The sequence below is a fragment of the Vicia villosa genome, linkage group LG1 (assembly GCF_029867415.1).
Source record: "Vicia villosa cultivar HV-30 ecotype Madison, WI linkage group LG1, Vvil1.0, whole genome shotgun sequence".
Taxonomy (NCBI): Eukaryota; Viridiplantae; Streptophyta; class Magnoliopsida; order Fabales; family Fabaceae; genus Vicia; species Vicia villosa.
Genome location: NC_081180.1, coordinates 65,720,811 through 65,739,792, shown reverse-complemented (window position 1 = coordinate 65,739,792; position 18,982 = coordinate 65,720,811). Strand labels below are relative to the sequence as shown.

Here is an 18,982-nt window from a genome sequence, read left to right as displayed (position 1 = left end):
GAAATTCAAAGCTCTGAAGCTGTCCTATGGAAGCAAGAAGAAGAAGCTCTGAATGTTCTGAAGATCTAAGCATATGTGATCGTCTCAATTGAAATGGAAAATACTCAGGGAAGTCCTTTATTTATAAATTTCTTCCAGTATTTATTTCAGAGGGAGATTATTTATCTCAGGGGGAGATTGTTAATCTCAGGGGGAGACATATTCACACACTATGTTTATATGCTTATGCTATAACTGTGTAATTGTCTTTAGCCGTCTGATATTCTGATTGCAAATTCATATCATTTATATATGTTTTTGTCATCATCAAAAAGGGGGAGATTGTTAGAACAAGATTTGTTCTGATCAATATTCTTAGTTTTGATGATAACAATGTATATGAATTTTGTTAGAACAAGATTTGTTCTGATCAATATTCTTAGTTTTGATGATAACAATGTATATGAATTTTGCTTGAGATAATGTGGTACTCTAATCCTATGCAATTTCCATTTCAGGAAATATATAAAGAGTATGCACAAATTCAGCGCAAGAAGCACTGACTCATAAGGTTCAAGTATGCAACATCAGAACATGCTCTCGCAAGACATTAGAAGATGGTCAAGCAGAATCAGAACATGGTCTATTGAAGCATCAGAAGAACTTGAGATCAGAAGCACTGAAGTTCTCATGGTATCACGCTAGAAGCACTTCAAGGTCAGAAGACAAGAAGATGCTCTGCACCAAACTGTTTGACTTTGATGATATTCAAACGTTGTTTACACAAACATTAGATCAAAAGCAAGTACAAGATGGCTGGCTACGCTGACTGACAAAAGGAACGTTAGAAGCTATTAAAGGCAACGTCAGTAGACACAGCAAAAGCAAGGCTCGAGGTAGTTGACAAAAGAGTGAAACGTTAAATGCAATGTTGTACGGATCACGCAACGCATTAAATGCTCCTAACGGTCATCTTCTCAAACGCCTATAAATAGAAGTTCTGATGAGAAGCTGAATACAACACTTTGCGCAAACATACAGAAACGCTGTCAAATTCTAAAAGCTCTCAAACTTCATCTTCAACCTCACTTCATTATTGTTGTATTATCTTAGTGAGATTAAGCTTAAACTTAAGAGAAAAATCACAGTTATGATAATAGCTTATTAAAAAGCATTGTAACTCTTATAAGAATTTGTTTACATTAATTTGTATGAACTAGAGGAGATCAAGTTGTGATCGGATTCTCTAGAAACTCTTAGAGGGTATCTAAGCATTGTGTTCTTAGAGTGATCAGGTTGTGATCAGAATACTCTAGAAGACTTAGAGGTTATCTAAGTGGAAAACTATTGTAATCTTGTGTGATTAGTGGATTAAATCCTCAGGTGAGGTAAATCACTCCAAGGGGGTGGACTGGAGTAGTTTAGTTAACAACGAACCAGGATAAAAATCATTGTGCAAATTTTTTTTATCTTAAGAGTTTTAAAACTACACTTATTCAAACCCCCCCTTTCTAAGTGTTTTTCTATCCTTCAGAGTCTATATAGGTTATGTTTGTCAACTTGTATTAAACATAGGGAATAAGGATAGTGTTCAGACATTGTTAAGTCTGAGGTCCTTCTTTGCATTTTTTTGCAAAGATATTGAATAGGTCTAAGTCAGTCAGTCTTATTGTTTAAATTCTTGAACACAAATTGTGTCCTGTGTCCTAAGTCATCCAATATAGAAGTATGTTGTCTCTATGGATAGTCCAAGTAATTGAGTCTTGTTTAGAGTCATGAACACTGATTGTCTTGTGTTCTTAGTCATCCAATATAAAGGTCTGGCTCTCTATGTCTGTAAATGGATGGTTCAAGTGAGTATGTCTATAAGTTGAGTCACCTCTTATGTTTTAGGAGAGGAAGTTGTGTAAGTTGTGTCAATTCTCAGTTTGAGGGGGAGTGTCTTGTATTTTCTTCCTCATGTGCATCAGCTAATGTTAAGGGGGAGAAAGCTGATGAAAAAGTATACTACTACAGACAAGGGAGTTTGTTGTGGATTATATGGTCATGCCACTTACCTAACTTGAAGTAATAAGTGGTGTGGATGAATAAAGAGGGATTAGCTAAGTGCCACATATATGTAGAAGAATAATGTCAAACAAGATGTCCTACCTTGTGTGAGAAGGTAATCTTATCTGACCATGATGAATTTTTGAGACAACTACTATGTAACAAGGGTTGTCCACAAAACATGTTTGGTTTCGAAACCTCAAACACTCATACACTGTCTTTGTAAAAGAACATTGTAAAATCGTGATCTTCCATCCTTTTTTGTTGCACGTGTTTGTTAGCCATTGAATTTCTTCCTTCCATTCTTTAGGATAGTGCACAATTTCCAACCAATTCAATATGTTCTCCAAACCACTTTAGTACCAGGATATTCAAAAAACAAGTGGTCCAAAGTTTCAATGTTCTCGCAGAAACTACACGCAATATTATCCAGTATCCCAAATCTATTTATTCTAGCTTTAGTTGGCAAGCTCCCGTGGCATGTTATCCATAAAGTGTGAATGGCTCTTGCTTTTGCAACATTGTCATACATTACTTTTCTCCAAGGCACATCTTGACCTGGTCACTGAACAACTGATAAGCCCTTCCAGTACAGTACTTATTCTTATTTAGGATAGTATTCCAACCTACAAATTAGTAACCTCGTTTATGAAATTCAAAATATATTTGATAATCCAAGATGCGGAGTTCTTTATGGGAACATTCATGATATCCAAACCTTTGGAATAGTAGATATCAATCCACCTAATCCAAAGGCTATCAGCCTTATTGTTCAGGTTCCACATGTTTTTCAACATCCTTGCCTTCTTCAAGCCCTGTAAAGCAATTATGTTGAGGCCACCCTTAGTTCTTGGAGAACACACATTCTTCCGAGACACATGAGATTTTATAGTGATAACCTTAATGCCTGACCACAAGAAGGACCTGCAAATTGCTTCAACCCTCTTGATAATTTGCTTAGGCATGGGTAAGCATTGTAGCCAGAAGTTACTAATGGTAAAAAAGAACATTTTTCATTAGTTGAGTCCTTTCAGCCAAATTCAACAACCTAGAGCTCTAGTGCCTAATTCTACTCACAATTTTGTCAACCAAACCCATACAATTATTGACAGTAAGTTTCCTACTAGTTCGTGGGATCCCCAAATATCTAAAAGGGAAGAACCCCTCAACAAAAGTAGTGGCTCTAAGAATTTCCTGTTTGACCTAATTCTCAACATTACCAAAATAGGCTCTACATTTGTTAGGGTTAACATACAAACCTGTGGACTCATAATTTTTTTTAAAGCTTGTAAAACAAGGTTAATCGATTCAATATCTCCTCTAGTAAACACCAAGAGATTATCTGCAAAACTATAATTTATAATTCTTTGCTTTTCATATTTTGAATGAAAGTTAAAATTAGGGTTCTTACCAAGCTTTTGCAACATCCTTTACAAGTACTCCATAACTAGCACAAGGAAGAGGCGAGACATAGGATCGCCTTTGTCTCAACCCCCTTTTAGCTTGCACATTATCAAAAATCACATCCAAGGAAGTGTATAACCAATTATGACCATATCCCACAAGTATGCATCACATCTAAGGACGAAACTTCCAATTCTATCCTTCCAATAATCAAACTTGTCTCCATCAAAGACCGGTGGTTTAGTAGAGTAGTGATCTTTATCATTGTTAATAGCTACCATTTTGTGTTTTAAAACTCGATCTTTATCCAACACGATTAAGTGTTTGATATAAAATAATCAATACCATAAACCAAGCTCTTATGCTAATTGAAGGTTCAAAGAAACATAAGAAAAGGGAGGGTTGAATAAGGTTTCAAGATTAAAACTTTTTCCCACCCAAGAACACAAACATAAAAACTTATAACAAAATTGAAGACACAATATTTTTTTAATCTTGGTTCGTTGTTAACTAAGTATTTCTTCCTTTTCAAACTTGACAAATCCTTAGATTCTTATATGTCTATCACCATGTGATTAAATTTTGGAAGTACGGATCTCAATATTTTTGCAACTATCGACTTGGTTGTCATCACTTCATCGTATTTCTTGGTCTGATTTATCAACCTAGTCACCCTTGAGAAGAAATCATTTATGCTTTTATTTACTTCCATCTTAATCAACTCATACAACCTCTTGTGAGTTTATAAACTCACATTATTCACTTTCTCATCACCACCAAATGAATTTTCCAAGATATCCCATGCTTCCTTTGATGATTCAACATCTCTAACCTTTTCAAAATTATCTATATCCACACATTGATGAAATACATATAGGGATTTATAATACCTCTTATTCAATTATTTGTGAGCATTCTTCTTATCATTAGTGGAACAAATACTGAATGATGTTACTTCATTCTTTACAAGATCTCTCACATCTTGATAGCAAAAAACTACATTTTCTTGAACCAATTGCCATAATTCTTTCCATTCAACATGGGAATATTTGTAGGGAAACATTTAAATGAAAGGACTTTTTAAAGATCCACTAAGAATCATAAATTGGGCTCTAGATACTAGATGTTGGAAGAATTAAACTCAAGCAAATCCAAAAACTAATCTCTTTGGTGATGCACACGCACACTAGTTTGCTCAGCCTTGTTCAATTACTCACATATACTTTACACAATACACAATACACATTTGAGAATTAAGAGAGTACTAAAAATTGGAAGAGGAGGAGAATGATTTCAATGTTAGAGTGTATGTACATGAGTTACTTGTACATCAAGTAACCCAACTAACTATAACTAAATTTATTACTACTAACAACCTTGATAAATTTTGTTCAATTACTCACCCACACTTTACACAATACATATTTGAGAATTAAGAGAAGACTAAAAATTGGAAGAGGAAGAAGAATGATTTCAATGTTAGAGTATATGTACTGGGTTAATTGCTTATCAAGTAACCCAACTAACTATAACTAACTTTATGATTACTAATAACCTTAATCGATTATTTTAACTGAGTTGAATCTAAAATCGATTATTTAAGTCACAAAGAGAAGGTTTCTCAATTGGAATTTTTTTAGACAAGAAACTTTAAGCAAGATTTTAATGGAACATGGTCTAAATGAACATTTAAAATTCAAAGGAGATTAGTGAATATTTATTCATTAATCTTTACCGTTAGTGAGTGAAAATTTATTACTAGAAAGATTTTAGTGATTTTTCACTTATTTATTTATGTCCTATAAATATGACTTGAGTTGTTATATAAATAACACATTTAAAAATAGTATTTTAATATTTGTTTTATAAGTGCTTTATCACCTTGAGTTGCTATGTAAATGATACTTAAAATAGGCTTAATGCATATTTTGGTCCCTTAACTCAATTAAGGTTTTACTTTAGTCCATTGTCTAATAAACATTACATATTAGTCCTTAAAAATAGTTTTGTTAACCAACTCAATACTTTGTATTAAACATTGAGAAAACGCTAACTTTTGCACACGTGGAGGTTTAAGTGGTATTGTGTTATATGGCATTAATTTTTTTTTTATAAATATTTTGAATTTATAAAACAGTAAAATAAACATAATTAGATTATTTGTATTTTCTCTTCCAAATACCTTACGGAATATTCTCTTTTTCACAAACTCTAGGTTTTCCGCTTCAAGATTCTCAATTTCTTTCATTTTCAACTTCAAGATCTCTTCCAAATACACGAAATATTTCCTCTCTGAATTCTTGAATTGATTCCTATTTTCCCTTTTGTAGCTTTTAGTTTTCCCTATGACATTCCTTCTCAGAGCGTTTCTTTTTCATCTTCCATCTTTAAATATAAAGCAGAGACATTGCATCAACAACGACGGTGGCGACGATGTTGTTCACAACTTCACTTTCTCCATGTAAAACCTATGTCTTCTCCTGTTCCGGCTACAACATCGCTCACCGGTAATCGCAGTTAGGAGCGTCTCCATCTGTCCACATCCCACCATCAAATCAACTCCCCTTTTAGATGCATTCATCGTTTCTGTCCAGTCAACAATGATAAGGTCTCTAAAATTTTCTATTAGTGTCTTGTGTGCTATTGATTTTTAAAATATGTTGGAAAGCTTTGATTTTTTGTTTGTATGTTGGAAAGCCACTGTGCAATATTAAGTAAAGCTATTGTCTTGTGTGTTGTTAAGTTTTTATCAGGAAAGCCACTGTGTAGTATTAAGTAAAACATTTATCTTGTGTGTTGTAAAGTTGTTATTAGGAAAACTATTGTGTAGTATTAAGTAAAGTCATTCTCTTGTAAGTAAAGTCACGTTTGTAAGTTGGAACTTGGAAAACCACAATATGCAAAACAATAGCTGAAATTAAATCATATTTTAGGTAGGTTTACTTTTGTAAGGATATACCTATCTTTTAACTGATGGATTTACTCTTGTGTATATTTTATGTGTTATATAATAGGTGAGGATTCTCAACAGTGAAACTTTTGTGTAGTGGAATCTCAACCACACTTTCTTTATACTGCGAGAATAATTACTTTAAGCTTTCCACGAATCAATTGTATCTTGATATGATATATATTTCGGGAAATTGCTCATTTTTACACATTATTAACCATTTGTGGGGGATTTTTAACCTCCAAAAATAAAACTTCTAGTTTAAATATGATATCAATTTTTTAATACATATGTTAACTAAGCTTTTTAACAATTACCTTGCTGCCATGCCATGTATGCAGAAGTTAACATTTTTTCACAAAATTTAACGGAAAGAATCGATTAGACTAACAAAAAGCTGTCTTCAAACACAATGAGACAATCTGCCAAATGGAAGCTTGGAAGAATTCTAATGAAAAAGGAAAATACAGTACTAGGGGTATGTACAACGAACTCTAAGGTATTAAGCCAAAGGTTATTTGGAGAAAGCTATTCTTTGGGAACTTAGCCAGGCCTCGAGCCAGCTTCATCCTTTGGTTAACTTGCATAGAAAGGCTTATGACAAATGATAGGTTAAGTAAAATTGGTATTATGACAGATGGGGCTTGCAGCTTTTGCAATCAGGTGGAAAGTTGCAACCATTTGTTATTTGATTGCTGCAATACCAAGTTCGTTTGAAGTCAGGTGCTGAAGTGGCTCAAAGTGAATCACATTCCTCTCAAGTGGGATTCAAAACTGGTTTGGATCAGTCAGCAGATGAGTGGAAAAAGTTGCAGAAGCAAACTCCTTAAGATGGCTGCAGCAGAAATAATTTATGAGATTTGGGCAACCAGAAATAGGATCATCTTCCAAGGGATGCAGTGCAAGGATATAGATAGCAATAAGATCATTAATGCTGTTAGAAGGAAAATTGACCAAAATGAGAAAGTCACTTTGTTTTGTAATATATTGGATGAATGTTAGAAGTCATCTAGTGTATTTGTCCTCGTGATGTCTGGATTCTTATGGCTCGACTTTTGTACTCCAGTTGTTTTTTTGGAATAAAATTTATTCTTATTTGCTCCAAGAAAAACTAAACTGTTTTTAAAGGACTAACATGTAAATTTATTAGACATGAGAGTAAAGTGAAACATGAAATTAAGTTATAAGACTTCGTCACTAATTAAACTTACAAATATTGAAAAATCAAAAAACAAATAGTTTTTTTATTCAAAGTAGTGATGATTATATATTTTTGGAAAATGATATGAAATGATAAATGGTGTGAATATTAATATTAGTTAGGTTTTTTTGTATACACTTTTCTTTTGGCACACGAAGAAAAAACACATTAGCTAGGCGACCAACAGAAAATACCCATAACATAGGGAATGAATCTCATATACGCCTAAGTCATCATAAACAAGCCCACAATTTGACCTTCTCCCTCAATGCTTATCATGAGACTAGGACATAAACAACATACACGATGCAAACCAAGGGTCATAAAGACAATAGATTGTCATATTTTCTATCATAATTCTAACTAGACCAAAACATTTATAAAAAGTAAAATTAGAGAGAAAGATACACAATATAATATCAATACCTCTCAATTCTTATTCATTTACTAATTTGAGCGTCAACGTGTTTAGAGGGTCCCAACCCCGTCTCTCGTCGATCACTAATCTATATTATACTTCCACCTAAAAAAATCATCATTATCTATATCATACTTGCGTCTCATCACTAGTCTACACCACCTTAAAAAATCATTCACATGAATCCAAATAGACCAATCCATTATCTATATCTATATATTCTAGAAAAACATATTTTTGGTGTAGCTTATTTTCATTCTAATTTTACCCTTACAAACTTTTTTGATTGTTATCATGATTATTGTACTTCTTCACTCATTTTCATTTTAACTTCTCTGAATATTTCCTCTCTATAATACTTCATTCTCTCATATTTATTTTAATATTTATTAAAATTTTTTTAAAAAAATTATTTATATTATCTCATTTCTACGTATTAAAAAAACAGATAGATAAACACTCCCGTTAGATACATTGTTTTAAAAATCGAATCGGACATCAAACTGGTGAGGGTCTTAGATCATTGGTTTATTGGTCGAACCACTGAGTCACTGGTCGAACAACATGTCTAAACCGGGTTAAGCTGGATAACTCGGTTAAATAGACCGATCGTTATAACAAAATTATATAGGTATAAAACCTGTCGAACTGGATGATTCTGTCTTTACAAAATATAACTAACACTTAAGTTTTTTAAAAATATTATATTAAAAATAAATTCACAAGTTCATAATTTAAATTCAAATTTTAAACATAGATATGACACATAATAAAATAGTACAAAATCACAAGGTATAATTGCAAACAAAGTTTAATCACAACATAATTTAATTGAATAATTTATAACAAAATAATTTCATTGTCTATTAAATTTAATTTAAGAAAAGAAAAATTGTTTCAAGGTTAGGATCTCCTTCTTCAATATCAAAATCAATCGCATCTACAAATTTATTTATTTATTATTATTTTTTATTTTAATTTTTTATTAAAATAGTTACAACGACGTCGTTTTAATTTTTTAAAATTAAAAAAAATTAAAAAAGCACTTAAACCGCCTGTTATGAAAAATCGTCGATTTTTCTGATTTTAGCAGTTTACATTGGTTTTGACTTGTTCATATTAGTTCAATGATATTTTTGATCCAGCTATTGAACCAGACCAATTACCTGACCGATTTCTAATTTAACCGGTCCAATCGGCCGATCCAGTCCGATTTTTAAATAGTGTCGAGTTATCATAAACGGAGAAACACAAAATATCTAAATGAAATTAATGAAGACCCTTTTGATTCAAAAAAATTAATGAAAATCTTGCTATATTAAAATATTATTTAAATTGAAGATTTTTCTTTTACGGTAGTTGAAGATACTATTATTTATCTACCAAAAAAAAAAAAAAGAATTTATTTTTCCGACGCGCATTCTTTACAGCCTACTCGAAACAAACACAGAAAGCTACAATCTGAGCCATTCAATTTTCCTCCACGTCATCGATCCTCGTCGTTCAAGATCCAACGGTAATCATCACTAGAAGACAAAAACATCTCAAACCACAATGGTTGAACCCACTTGAACCCTAGAGCAGAACCGGTTCAACCCATAGAGAGGTTTATCCTCTATTTCCCTGCCCTAACCAGTAAACAATAGAGAGAGAAAATTATAAAACAGAGCTAGAGAGAGAAACCAAACCCAAAAATCTGCAAAAACCAGTGTATTCGTATTCGAAATTTCACACTACAATTTCAATCTCTTCATCCCTCATCCACAACCGTTGATTTCAATTTTCAATTTCGTTCATCGTTTTCCCTTACACGAAAACACGTTAGGGTTCTTTTACAGCTTACGAATTCATTCATAGCAGAAATTTCATACACGAATTTCCACTTCGTTCATATTCGTGTAATTCTAAGCGCGTGATTTTTTTTTGGTTTGCGGCTTTTGGTTTTGTATGAGATATAGGATTACGTATTTGATGGATGAGATCTGGGAGAGGGCTGTGGAAACGGCGTTAGAAGGCGAGAAAGACCACGCCTCTGCTCGGACGTTAACGCTTGACGGCGCCGTTAAGTGTGTGCAAGGACGTTTACCTCCTCCGAGCCTTCTAGAGAGGTTCCAGAACCTTCAGCACCTTTCGATTGCGAACGTCGGCGTTTCTTCTCTGGAGCAGTTCCCGAGGCTCCGGAGTCTTCAGAAGTTGAACCTCTCCGACAACCGGATCGCCGGAGGACTTGAGTATTTGGTTCAAGCGGGACTCGATTCGCTGCGAGACCTCGATCTGTCGAACAATAGGATTCAGTCGATCGAGGATCTCGCTCCGTTAGCGGAGTTGAAGCTTGTTTCGTTGGATCTATATGAGTGTGCTGTTACTCGTGTTAAGGATTATCGATCTAGGGTTTTTGGTTTGATTAAGTCGCTTAAGTTCTTGGATAAGATGGATGCGGAGGAGAACGAGAGGCCGGAGTCGGATGATGAGGAGGATGAGGATGAAGAGGAGGAGGAAGAGGAGGAGGATCCTGGGAGTGGTGAGATTGATGGAGGAGAAGAAGATCGACCGTTTGGGATGAGCAATGGTCATAGTGAGGGGGTTGATGGAGTTGTCGATGCTGATGAGGAAGAGGAGAGTGATGCGGATGAGGAGGTGACGGAGACTTCCAGGGGGAGGGTGAATGGGGTGAACCATCAGGAGAATGGGTTCCATGTTGCCCCTGCTGTGGGTGATGACGTAGAGGAGGAAGATGACGATGAGGATTCCGGGGAAGAGATTGACGAGGAGGAGGGTGATGATGATGATGTGGTTGAGGTTCACGAGATTGATGATAGTGATGATGACGACGATGGGGTTGAGTTTGATGAGGATGATGATGATGACGATGATGATGAAGAGGTTGATAATGATGAAGGGGATTTTGCTGAACCTGAGAGTACTTCTGGACGGTTGGTGAGTACTGAAGGCGAGATTGATGGGCACGAGCAAGGTGAGGAAGATGGAGACGAAGATGACAATGGGGAGACTGGTGAAGATGAGATGGGAGTAGAAGAAGATGAAGATGACGATGATGATGATGATGATGGGGAGTTTGAAGATGAAGATGAGGTGAGATATTCCTTCTCAGGAACTCTTGTTTTTGCTCTTTGCATGCATGACTATTGTGTTATGTTTGTTTAATAATTGATTGCCATTTTCTTATATATTGATTTGCTAATTGGTTCTGTTTGATGTTTTGCCTTGATGATGTTAGATTGCAGAAGAGAAGGCTATGGATGTTGGATTCTCTTGATTTGATAGTATTTATTTTGTTGGCTGATGCTTGCTAATCTGATTTGAAATTTTGTTTGTATTGTGTGATTCTTTTCATTTTATGTGTGATTTAAACCATAATTTCACCTGATTTACACTTTGAAAAGTAAACTTGTTATTTCCTCCAACCATTTATGCATGATTATGTTGGTGATATTTTATACTAGATTTTTACAATATGCTAATACCTGTGTCTCTGTCCTAAGTTATGAACAGCAAATATTTGTACTGTGTTTGTTATTGATACATTAAAACATCACCGAGTCTTTTTTTTTTTTTTTTATGCAAAACAACTTTTTGAATCTGAAGATTCACCCAATTTCCATGAAATTTTAAGAATAGCCCAGTTTTTTCTTTTTTGTGTTACTTCTTAGTGTGGTGTATGGCTGATGCTTGGACCTCTTGAGTTCCTTTAATTGATACGTCGCATTGGTTTTAAGTATGATTGAAATGCTGCAATTAATACGAAAATAAATCTTATATCAGTGTAAGTTACATGTTCTGTTTTGAATATTTGACTGTTACGAGGTTTTTGCTGTTAAGATTGTGATGTGCAAGGTTGGGACTGTTGTACTATGTATAAGCATGATTGACCAATCACGAGCTTTTATTGTTTTCATATGCTGGTTGGGAGTATTGTTTTAATTTCTTTTTTGGAATTTTGAACTGCTATGAAGTATGTGTTTTCCTGCCAAAATCATGTGTTTATGTTAAACATAGTATACTGATACAGTTAAGGATTTTATGTTTTCATGTGTCCTGTGACTTTGACTTGTTATGGATTTAATTTAATGTATTTTTTATAAATTATTTTTAATTTTTATGTTTCATTATCAGCTTTTTAATCATACTTTTTGAATTTTGCTGTAACTACAGGAAGAAGACTATGGTGCTGGATATCTTGTTCAGCCAGTTGGACAGGCTGAGGCTCTCAACGATGATGCTGCTGAAATTTTTGAAGTGGAAAACGAGGATGGTGAAGAGGAGGAAGAAGTTGACGATGATGAAGACGATGATGTTCAAGAAGTGTTACCTCCTGCCTCTTCACACCCCAAGAGGAAGAGGGACAACGATGGTGAAGATGACGAGGAAGACGAAGATGAAGCAGCACTCACAAAGCCATCCAAGAAGCACCATTGATGGCCACACCATTATAAATTATATCATGTTCTTGTTCTGTGATGACTTCCATGTATTGGAAGCAGAGAAACCTCAGTTTAGATATAGAACAATGGTTAGTCTTTAGGAATTTAGCTGTTGGACAGAGGACATACTAGGAAAAGGAATTGTGTGTTGGGTGGAAATGTGTTAAGTTCAAAAAGTTGTTTTTTTCCCTCATGGCTTTCACATATAGCCGTTGCCCTATTAATCAAATTTTCAAATGGTAGTTAGTTATCAAGAGGTTTACCGCTCATGTGCTCAATGCAGGTGTGTTTGGCTTATAAAAAGGAGTTTGCTTGTTGATTCTTGGAGGGAAGCAAAGGGTGCGAACCTTTTAAAATTTTCCCCAAACCTCTAGTTTAATGGAAGCACTTTTTGGCGGCAGAAAAAGGAAAAACTTGCAAAACACATGTAGATATAATTGTTATGAAAATGATTCCTATGAAGCAAGTTGGTGCCATTGTAATGACGTGGCCAGTCCATAAATTATTGCCATTGTTACGTGGATTTATCCCAGTTTCTATCATAAATTTATTGAGCTTGATGCCAATATAAAGGAAAAAAATCTTGGTCCTGTTGTAATAATCAATTGCCAGGTAATGTACTAATGGGCCCCTTATATATCTATGCAAATATTAGTATTTCACTATTGTTTCTATTGCAAGTATCATAAAAAATTGACAATTTTGTATCTCTATAAGTAACTAAGCATCCAATCCAACAAAGGAGCTCTCATCAATCAAGCCCATCTTAATTTTACATCATGACACGTGGCTTAAATTTATTCTTATTTTATCTTCAATTGGACGGTGAGATTAGATATTGATCTCTTATCTTATTGTTGCTTGTTTAACATTTTTCACATTGCTGTTTTGGTGTTCTCAGGTCTAGGGAGCAAGCGTGAAAGTTGGCGTGACCCACACGTAGGTCCATGCGCGTAGCAATGATTTCAAGCCTGCCTGAGGCGCGGACTTCTTTCGATCTAGTGGGAGCTCATGTCCATCAGAATTTCTTGAGATGGCACATCACGAAAATCTGCCCTATATTAAAGGGACGGGGTTATATGCATGCACACAAATTTACATGGTTTATAATGGAATTTTTATCATTAAAAAAACATGTTCAAATAAATTACCAGTTTCTTTAAGATAAATTCTTTGGTACCAATCATTCAATATAACAATTATTTATTTTTAATTTTAATTTTAATTTTAATTTTGTTGATTTATTCAAGAAGTGTCTAATATCTAGGGACCAAGATAGTAGATGTGACAAAACAGTTATAAAATAAATACTGCAATGTTATTTTTAAGTGTGTTATTTATATAACAATTCGAATTATAATTATAAAATACGTGTAAAATAAGTGAAAAATATCTAGAACAGCGATAGCAATAAATTTTTAGTCACCAATGGAACATGTTAAAGAATAAATTCACTTAAAAATATTTGCTGAAAAAATTCCAGCCAAGAAAAATAATTTATTTTTTTGAGAGAACCGTGAAAAAAAAAATCCAATACATATTTATTCCTCTACCTCTATCCCGTTATAAAATGAACTGTCATTTAAGATATTACATTTTTAATAAATTAATTTTATTATAATAAATTGAAAGCAGTGTATAAACTAATTTATTTCTTTCAACTGTTTTAATTTTTTTTTGTATGTAATTAATGAAGGATCCGTTAGGGTAAAATTATATATAATTTATATTTCTCATACAATATTAATTAGGTTTTTAATTTGGGTAAAATACCTAAACACCTTATAACTTAAGACGGATAACTTAATTAAAGAACATAATTGAAAAGATATTAATTATTTTTGTATTAAAAAAATTGGAAATGACAAAGTTTTATTTATGTATTTTAATTTAAAGTATAAAACATAATATAATGATAGTAAAAAATTATTTGTATTTATTTAAATAAGCCGGTTTGATAGACTTGAAAGACTTCTTTTGGGGCCTAACGCCTAGCTTTTTAAACTAAATATGCTTATAAAAAAAGCCTAGGTTTTTTTATTTAAAAAAATATGTGATCTGAGCCTGTATAAACTAGCCTGTAGACTCCAGTTATTGACCTCACCTATTTCCACCTAATGGTACATAAAAATTAACAACGAACATATTGTTGAAACTTTATTAAAAAAATAAATTTGATTTATTTCATTAATATATCAAATAATTTAATGTCAAATATCTGCATACTATAATATTTTCTCTTTGTAAAACAAAAATTAATTTCTACATCAATAATCCCTTTCAATTTATCAATCATTTATATTTTGTCTATAATTCTTAATAAACTCTAATTTATGCTAAATATCCTAAATATTAATTTTATTTTGTTTTGATCGCATTCTATTTATGACATCATCAATGTCAAAATAGTCTTTTGAGATTTTCATATCTTAACTTGCTTCATTTTTTATTTGTTTAGTTTCTTTATCTTGTTTGGTTCTGTTTGGTAAAAATAGCGGTTGACACATAAGCTATCTGATAGCTGATAGCTTATGGCTGATGACTGATAATTGATAGTTTATAGGTTATAACTGATGACTTATAGTTGATAAGCTTTAAAGTGTTTGATAAAATTAACGGTTCAACTAATTGATTAATTAAAATGACATAAAAGACATTTAATATATAATTATTATTTTTTAAATTAAAATAAATTATAGAGGATAAAAAATAATTTTAGTTAAAATAATAAAGGTAAAAATGAAAGAAAATATGATAAGCTATAAGCTAAAACAAATTATTTGAGATAGCGTCTAGAAAGTAAGTTATAAGTTAGTAAAATAAACTATAAGCTTGTGATAAAAAGACAGTTATCAAATAGGTCTTTTATTGTTGTATAAACTTATAAGCTATAAGCTTTAAGCTCAAAAAATGACATGCCAAACAAAACCTTTGTGTTTTTTTATATTTGCAACCAATTGATCTACCATACTTCCCGGATAGATTAGAATCATTTGCAATAATAAATTGTCCTATAAGAGCATCTATTTTAACTGAAGCATTAATAATTAATACTTTGTTTAACCTTGAAAATAAAATATATATTTTTTTAAATATTTTAGTTCACACTAGTTTAGATTAGGGATGGCAAAAATATTCATACTCGCGAATATCCGCGGATAATATCCGTCACAGATACGGAGCAAATAGTTTAATAGATATTCACGGATAAAATAAATGAATATTCAAATACCCATTTATTAATGGTAATGGATATGAGTTTAATGTTACCATGCCCGCGAATATCCATATCCATTAATAAATTATAAGAATCACTTAAATATTATTAATTTATTATACTCAATCTTTTCATCTTCTAAAAAATTAAAAAACTAGTCTACTCTATCTTTGAAGAAAACATTTATATTCTATACAAAGTTTGAATACAAATCTTACTACTCACTCCAACAAATCTTATTGGACATTTCATATTTAAGCTTCTTCTATATTTCATACTACTACCTCACTTCAACAATTTTACCATCCAACCAACCAGTACCGCTCTTTTTCTTTCCAACTAGTATCCTCTTTTCTACTCCCCCGTCGTCCGCTCTTCCATCATAATCCCAATCACAACAATATCATTATTATTTTTTTGTTAAAAATGAAATGTATGACATATTACGCTTTGGTGAAAATGAAGGAAATTGATTTGATAAAATTTTGTTGTTAAAATAAGAGATATTTGTATGAATGTTATGTGATAATAACGTCTTGTGTCCTTAAAAGAAACTGGATTTTTTTTTCAAAATATAATTTTAGAAAAATAGTGTTATCCATGGATATCTTTAAATATATACGGATACTTGAAAACCCGTGGATTACCCGTTTAGCGGATATCCGTACGTGTTGTGAAAAACGATGTCAAGAACAAAATATAATAGGAATTAGGGAAGATAAGAAGAACACAAGAATTGGTTATAACTGCTATTCTTTTATTTTCTCTTAAAACAAGATTACAAGTTTACAAGAATAACAAATAACCCCTCTCACCCTAAATTAGGATTTGCAGCTTAGCAATGATGAGAGACTAGTATGCTATTTATAATAAAACTTAACATAATAACTAATGGGTTTTTTCCACAAGGCCCATTACACAAGTCAATTTAATAAACAAGCTAACTTAACAAATTAGGGTTTAAACACAAAAACCTAATTTAACATGCTAACAATCCTAGCATCTTCGACACAAGCATGTGAACAACCTTCGACTTCATGCTTAATCCTGTCGAACTAAGAAGCTACCCTTCGACCATACTAGAGTTCGACCCAATATCTCACAAATCTCCACCTTGGATCTAACTCTACAACATCAAGGGAACAACTAGCTTTCTTCATGCAGCTTTAGCAACTGCATACAATGTAAAAACTTGCAACTCGACAATGTCTTTTCCGCTACCGTCAATTCGGCGTTCATGGCTGCCTCTCCCTTCAACGCTTCCAAGCAACCCTGCTGAACCAGTAGGGATTTCATCTTCAAGCGCCACAGACCGAAATTATTCACTCCGGTGAACTTTTCAATCTCATACTTTGTTGAAGGCATCTTCTCCATGCTCACCGCACCAATTTATTGTGAAAAATGATGTCAAGAACAAAATATAATATGAATTAGGGAAGATAAGAAGAACACAAGAATTGGTTATAACTGCTATTCTTTTACTTTCTCTTAAAACAAGATTACAAGTTTACAAGAATAACAAATAACCCCTCTCACCCTAAATTAGGATTTGCAGCTTAGCAATGATGAGAGACTAGTATGCTATTTATAATAAAACTTAACATACTAACTAATGGGCTTTTTCCACAAGGCCCATTACACAAGTCAATTTAATAAACAAGTTAACTTAACAAATTAGGGTTTAAACACAAAAACCTAATTTAACATGCTAACAACCCTAGCATCTTCGACACAAGCATGTGAACAACCTTCGACTTCATGCTTAATCCTGTCGAACTAAGAAGCTACCCTTCGACCATACTAGAGTTCGATCCAATATCTCACAGTACGGATACGGGGCAAATATGAATATCAAATTTATCCAACGGGGCGGACACTAATATCATACTATTAGTCCCCATAGATATCCATTTGAGAGTCAATATAAGATAAGCGTAATTGATTTCAAAAGATTCATGTGAACTTTTAGTTTATATTTTTCAGCTACTTATACTCCCCATTTAATATAAGAAAAACTTATTCATCAAGTGATAATCTAGATATTGTCAGTTCAATTTTGGATGAATCAAAACTTTATCTTAAATACAATTTATATTCGAAGAACATGCTAGCAAGATTTTGTTTTGAATCAATCTATGTAATGCATTGCAATGAACTAATCAGGCATTAGTAAATTGATATAGTTTCATTGGAATGCATTGAATTGCATAAACTTCCAAATGATTAGAAAAACTCGTCTAGGATCGAAGGAACCATATCCTCAATTTTAGAGTGGTACGACTTTGATCAAAAGCCCCACTTTGATACCAATTGTTAGGTGAGAATACAGACACAAAGAGGTATAAAATGGGGGGGGGGGGGGTTGAATAGATTCTTTTCCCTTTAAGAAAATTTCAAAAACGTTTTAGGCCTCATATATGAAATCAGAGATTTTAAGAAGCACGAAAGCAAAACACCAAAATAAGAGAGCTTGGAAGCATCTCAATAAATTAAACCATATGAACTGATACATGAAGTTTACTATGCACTTGAATGCTTCTAATGCAAGTCAATCACAAGATAACCCAAGTAGGTTTAAACAAATCTATTTCAAAACTTTAAGCATAGATTTTTTATCAAGACATAATTGGATTCATGATACTTTAGTAAAAATGATACACCACAAACCTAAGCTTATACATTAAATCTCTATAAGCAAATTCTAATTTGTGTGACATACAATCAACGCAATGATGAATACTAGAAAATTAAAAAGAGATAAGGGAAGAAGAAAAGATACACAAAGATATATAGTGGTTCGACATTCGTACTCACATTGTCTAATCTACTCCAATGGTGTTGAAAAAAAATTGGAAAATAATCAGGATCTTCCACTATTTTGATAAGTTTGATTACAAACATTTTGGTTGCATGGAAGACATAGGAAGATATGTGGGGTTGCCTTATTTTTCATTGATCGCTTTGAGTCACCCATGAATCGTTCAAATAGATACACCCATCTATATTAAACAGGTCCACCAAGGTAGGATTCATAAGCAATATGTACAAGGAGATACTCCATAAAATCAAAGAAACCGGGCGAAAATATTTGCTCTAACTTGCAGGGAATGATAGGAATATTTTGGTCCTATTTTATGATGTTGTCTACTCTTAAAATTGACGCACAAAGCACATGCTTGGGAAGTGAACTGAATGCAATTGGAAGCAATTGTTCCATAAAAACATGACAATCATGATTTTTAATTCCATGCAACTTCTCAATTTTGGCATCCACACATCTTGCCAGGTTAGAAGAATAACCATTTGACATTCTCAACTCATT

General features: G+C 32.9%; 1 protein-coding gene across 1 annotated transcript; it reads left to right on the top strand.

Moving 5' to 3' along the window:
• The first annotated feature begins 9,613 nt into the window (after nucleotides 1–9,613).
• Nucleotides 9,614–12,765, top strand: LOC131639997 (acidic leucine-rich nuclear phosphoprotein 32-related protein-like). The gene is made up of 2 exons (XM_058910421.1): nucleotides 9,614–11,094; nucleotides 12,175–12,765. The coding sequence occupies exons 1-2, from the start codon at nucleotides 9,949–9,951 to the stop codon at nucleotides 12,436–12,438; spliced, it is 1,410 nt and encodes a 469-aa protein (XP_058766404.1). The 5' UTR covers nucleotides 9,614–9,948; the 3' UTR covers nucleotides 12,439–12,765.
• Nucleotides 12,766–18,982: the final 6,217 nt, after the last annotated feature.

Coding starts and splice junctions, on each gene's coding strand:
- LOC131639997 (XM_058910421.1), top strand. CDS start 9,949: ATGAGATATAGGATTACGTATTTGATGGATGAGATCTGGGAGAGGGCT. Junction 11,095..12,174: donor AGTTTGAAGATGAAGATGAG/GTGAGATATTCC, acceptor CTGTAACTACAG/GAAGAAGACTATGGTGCTGG.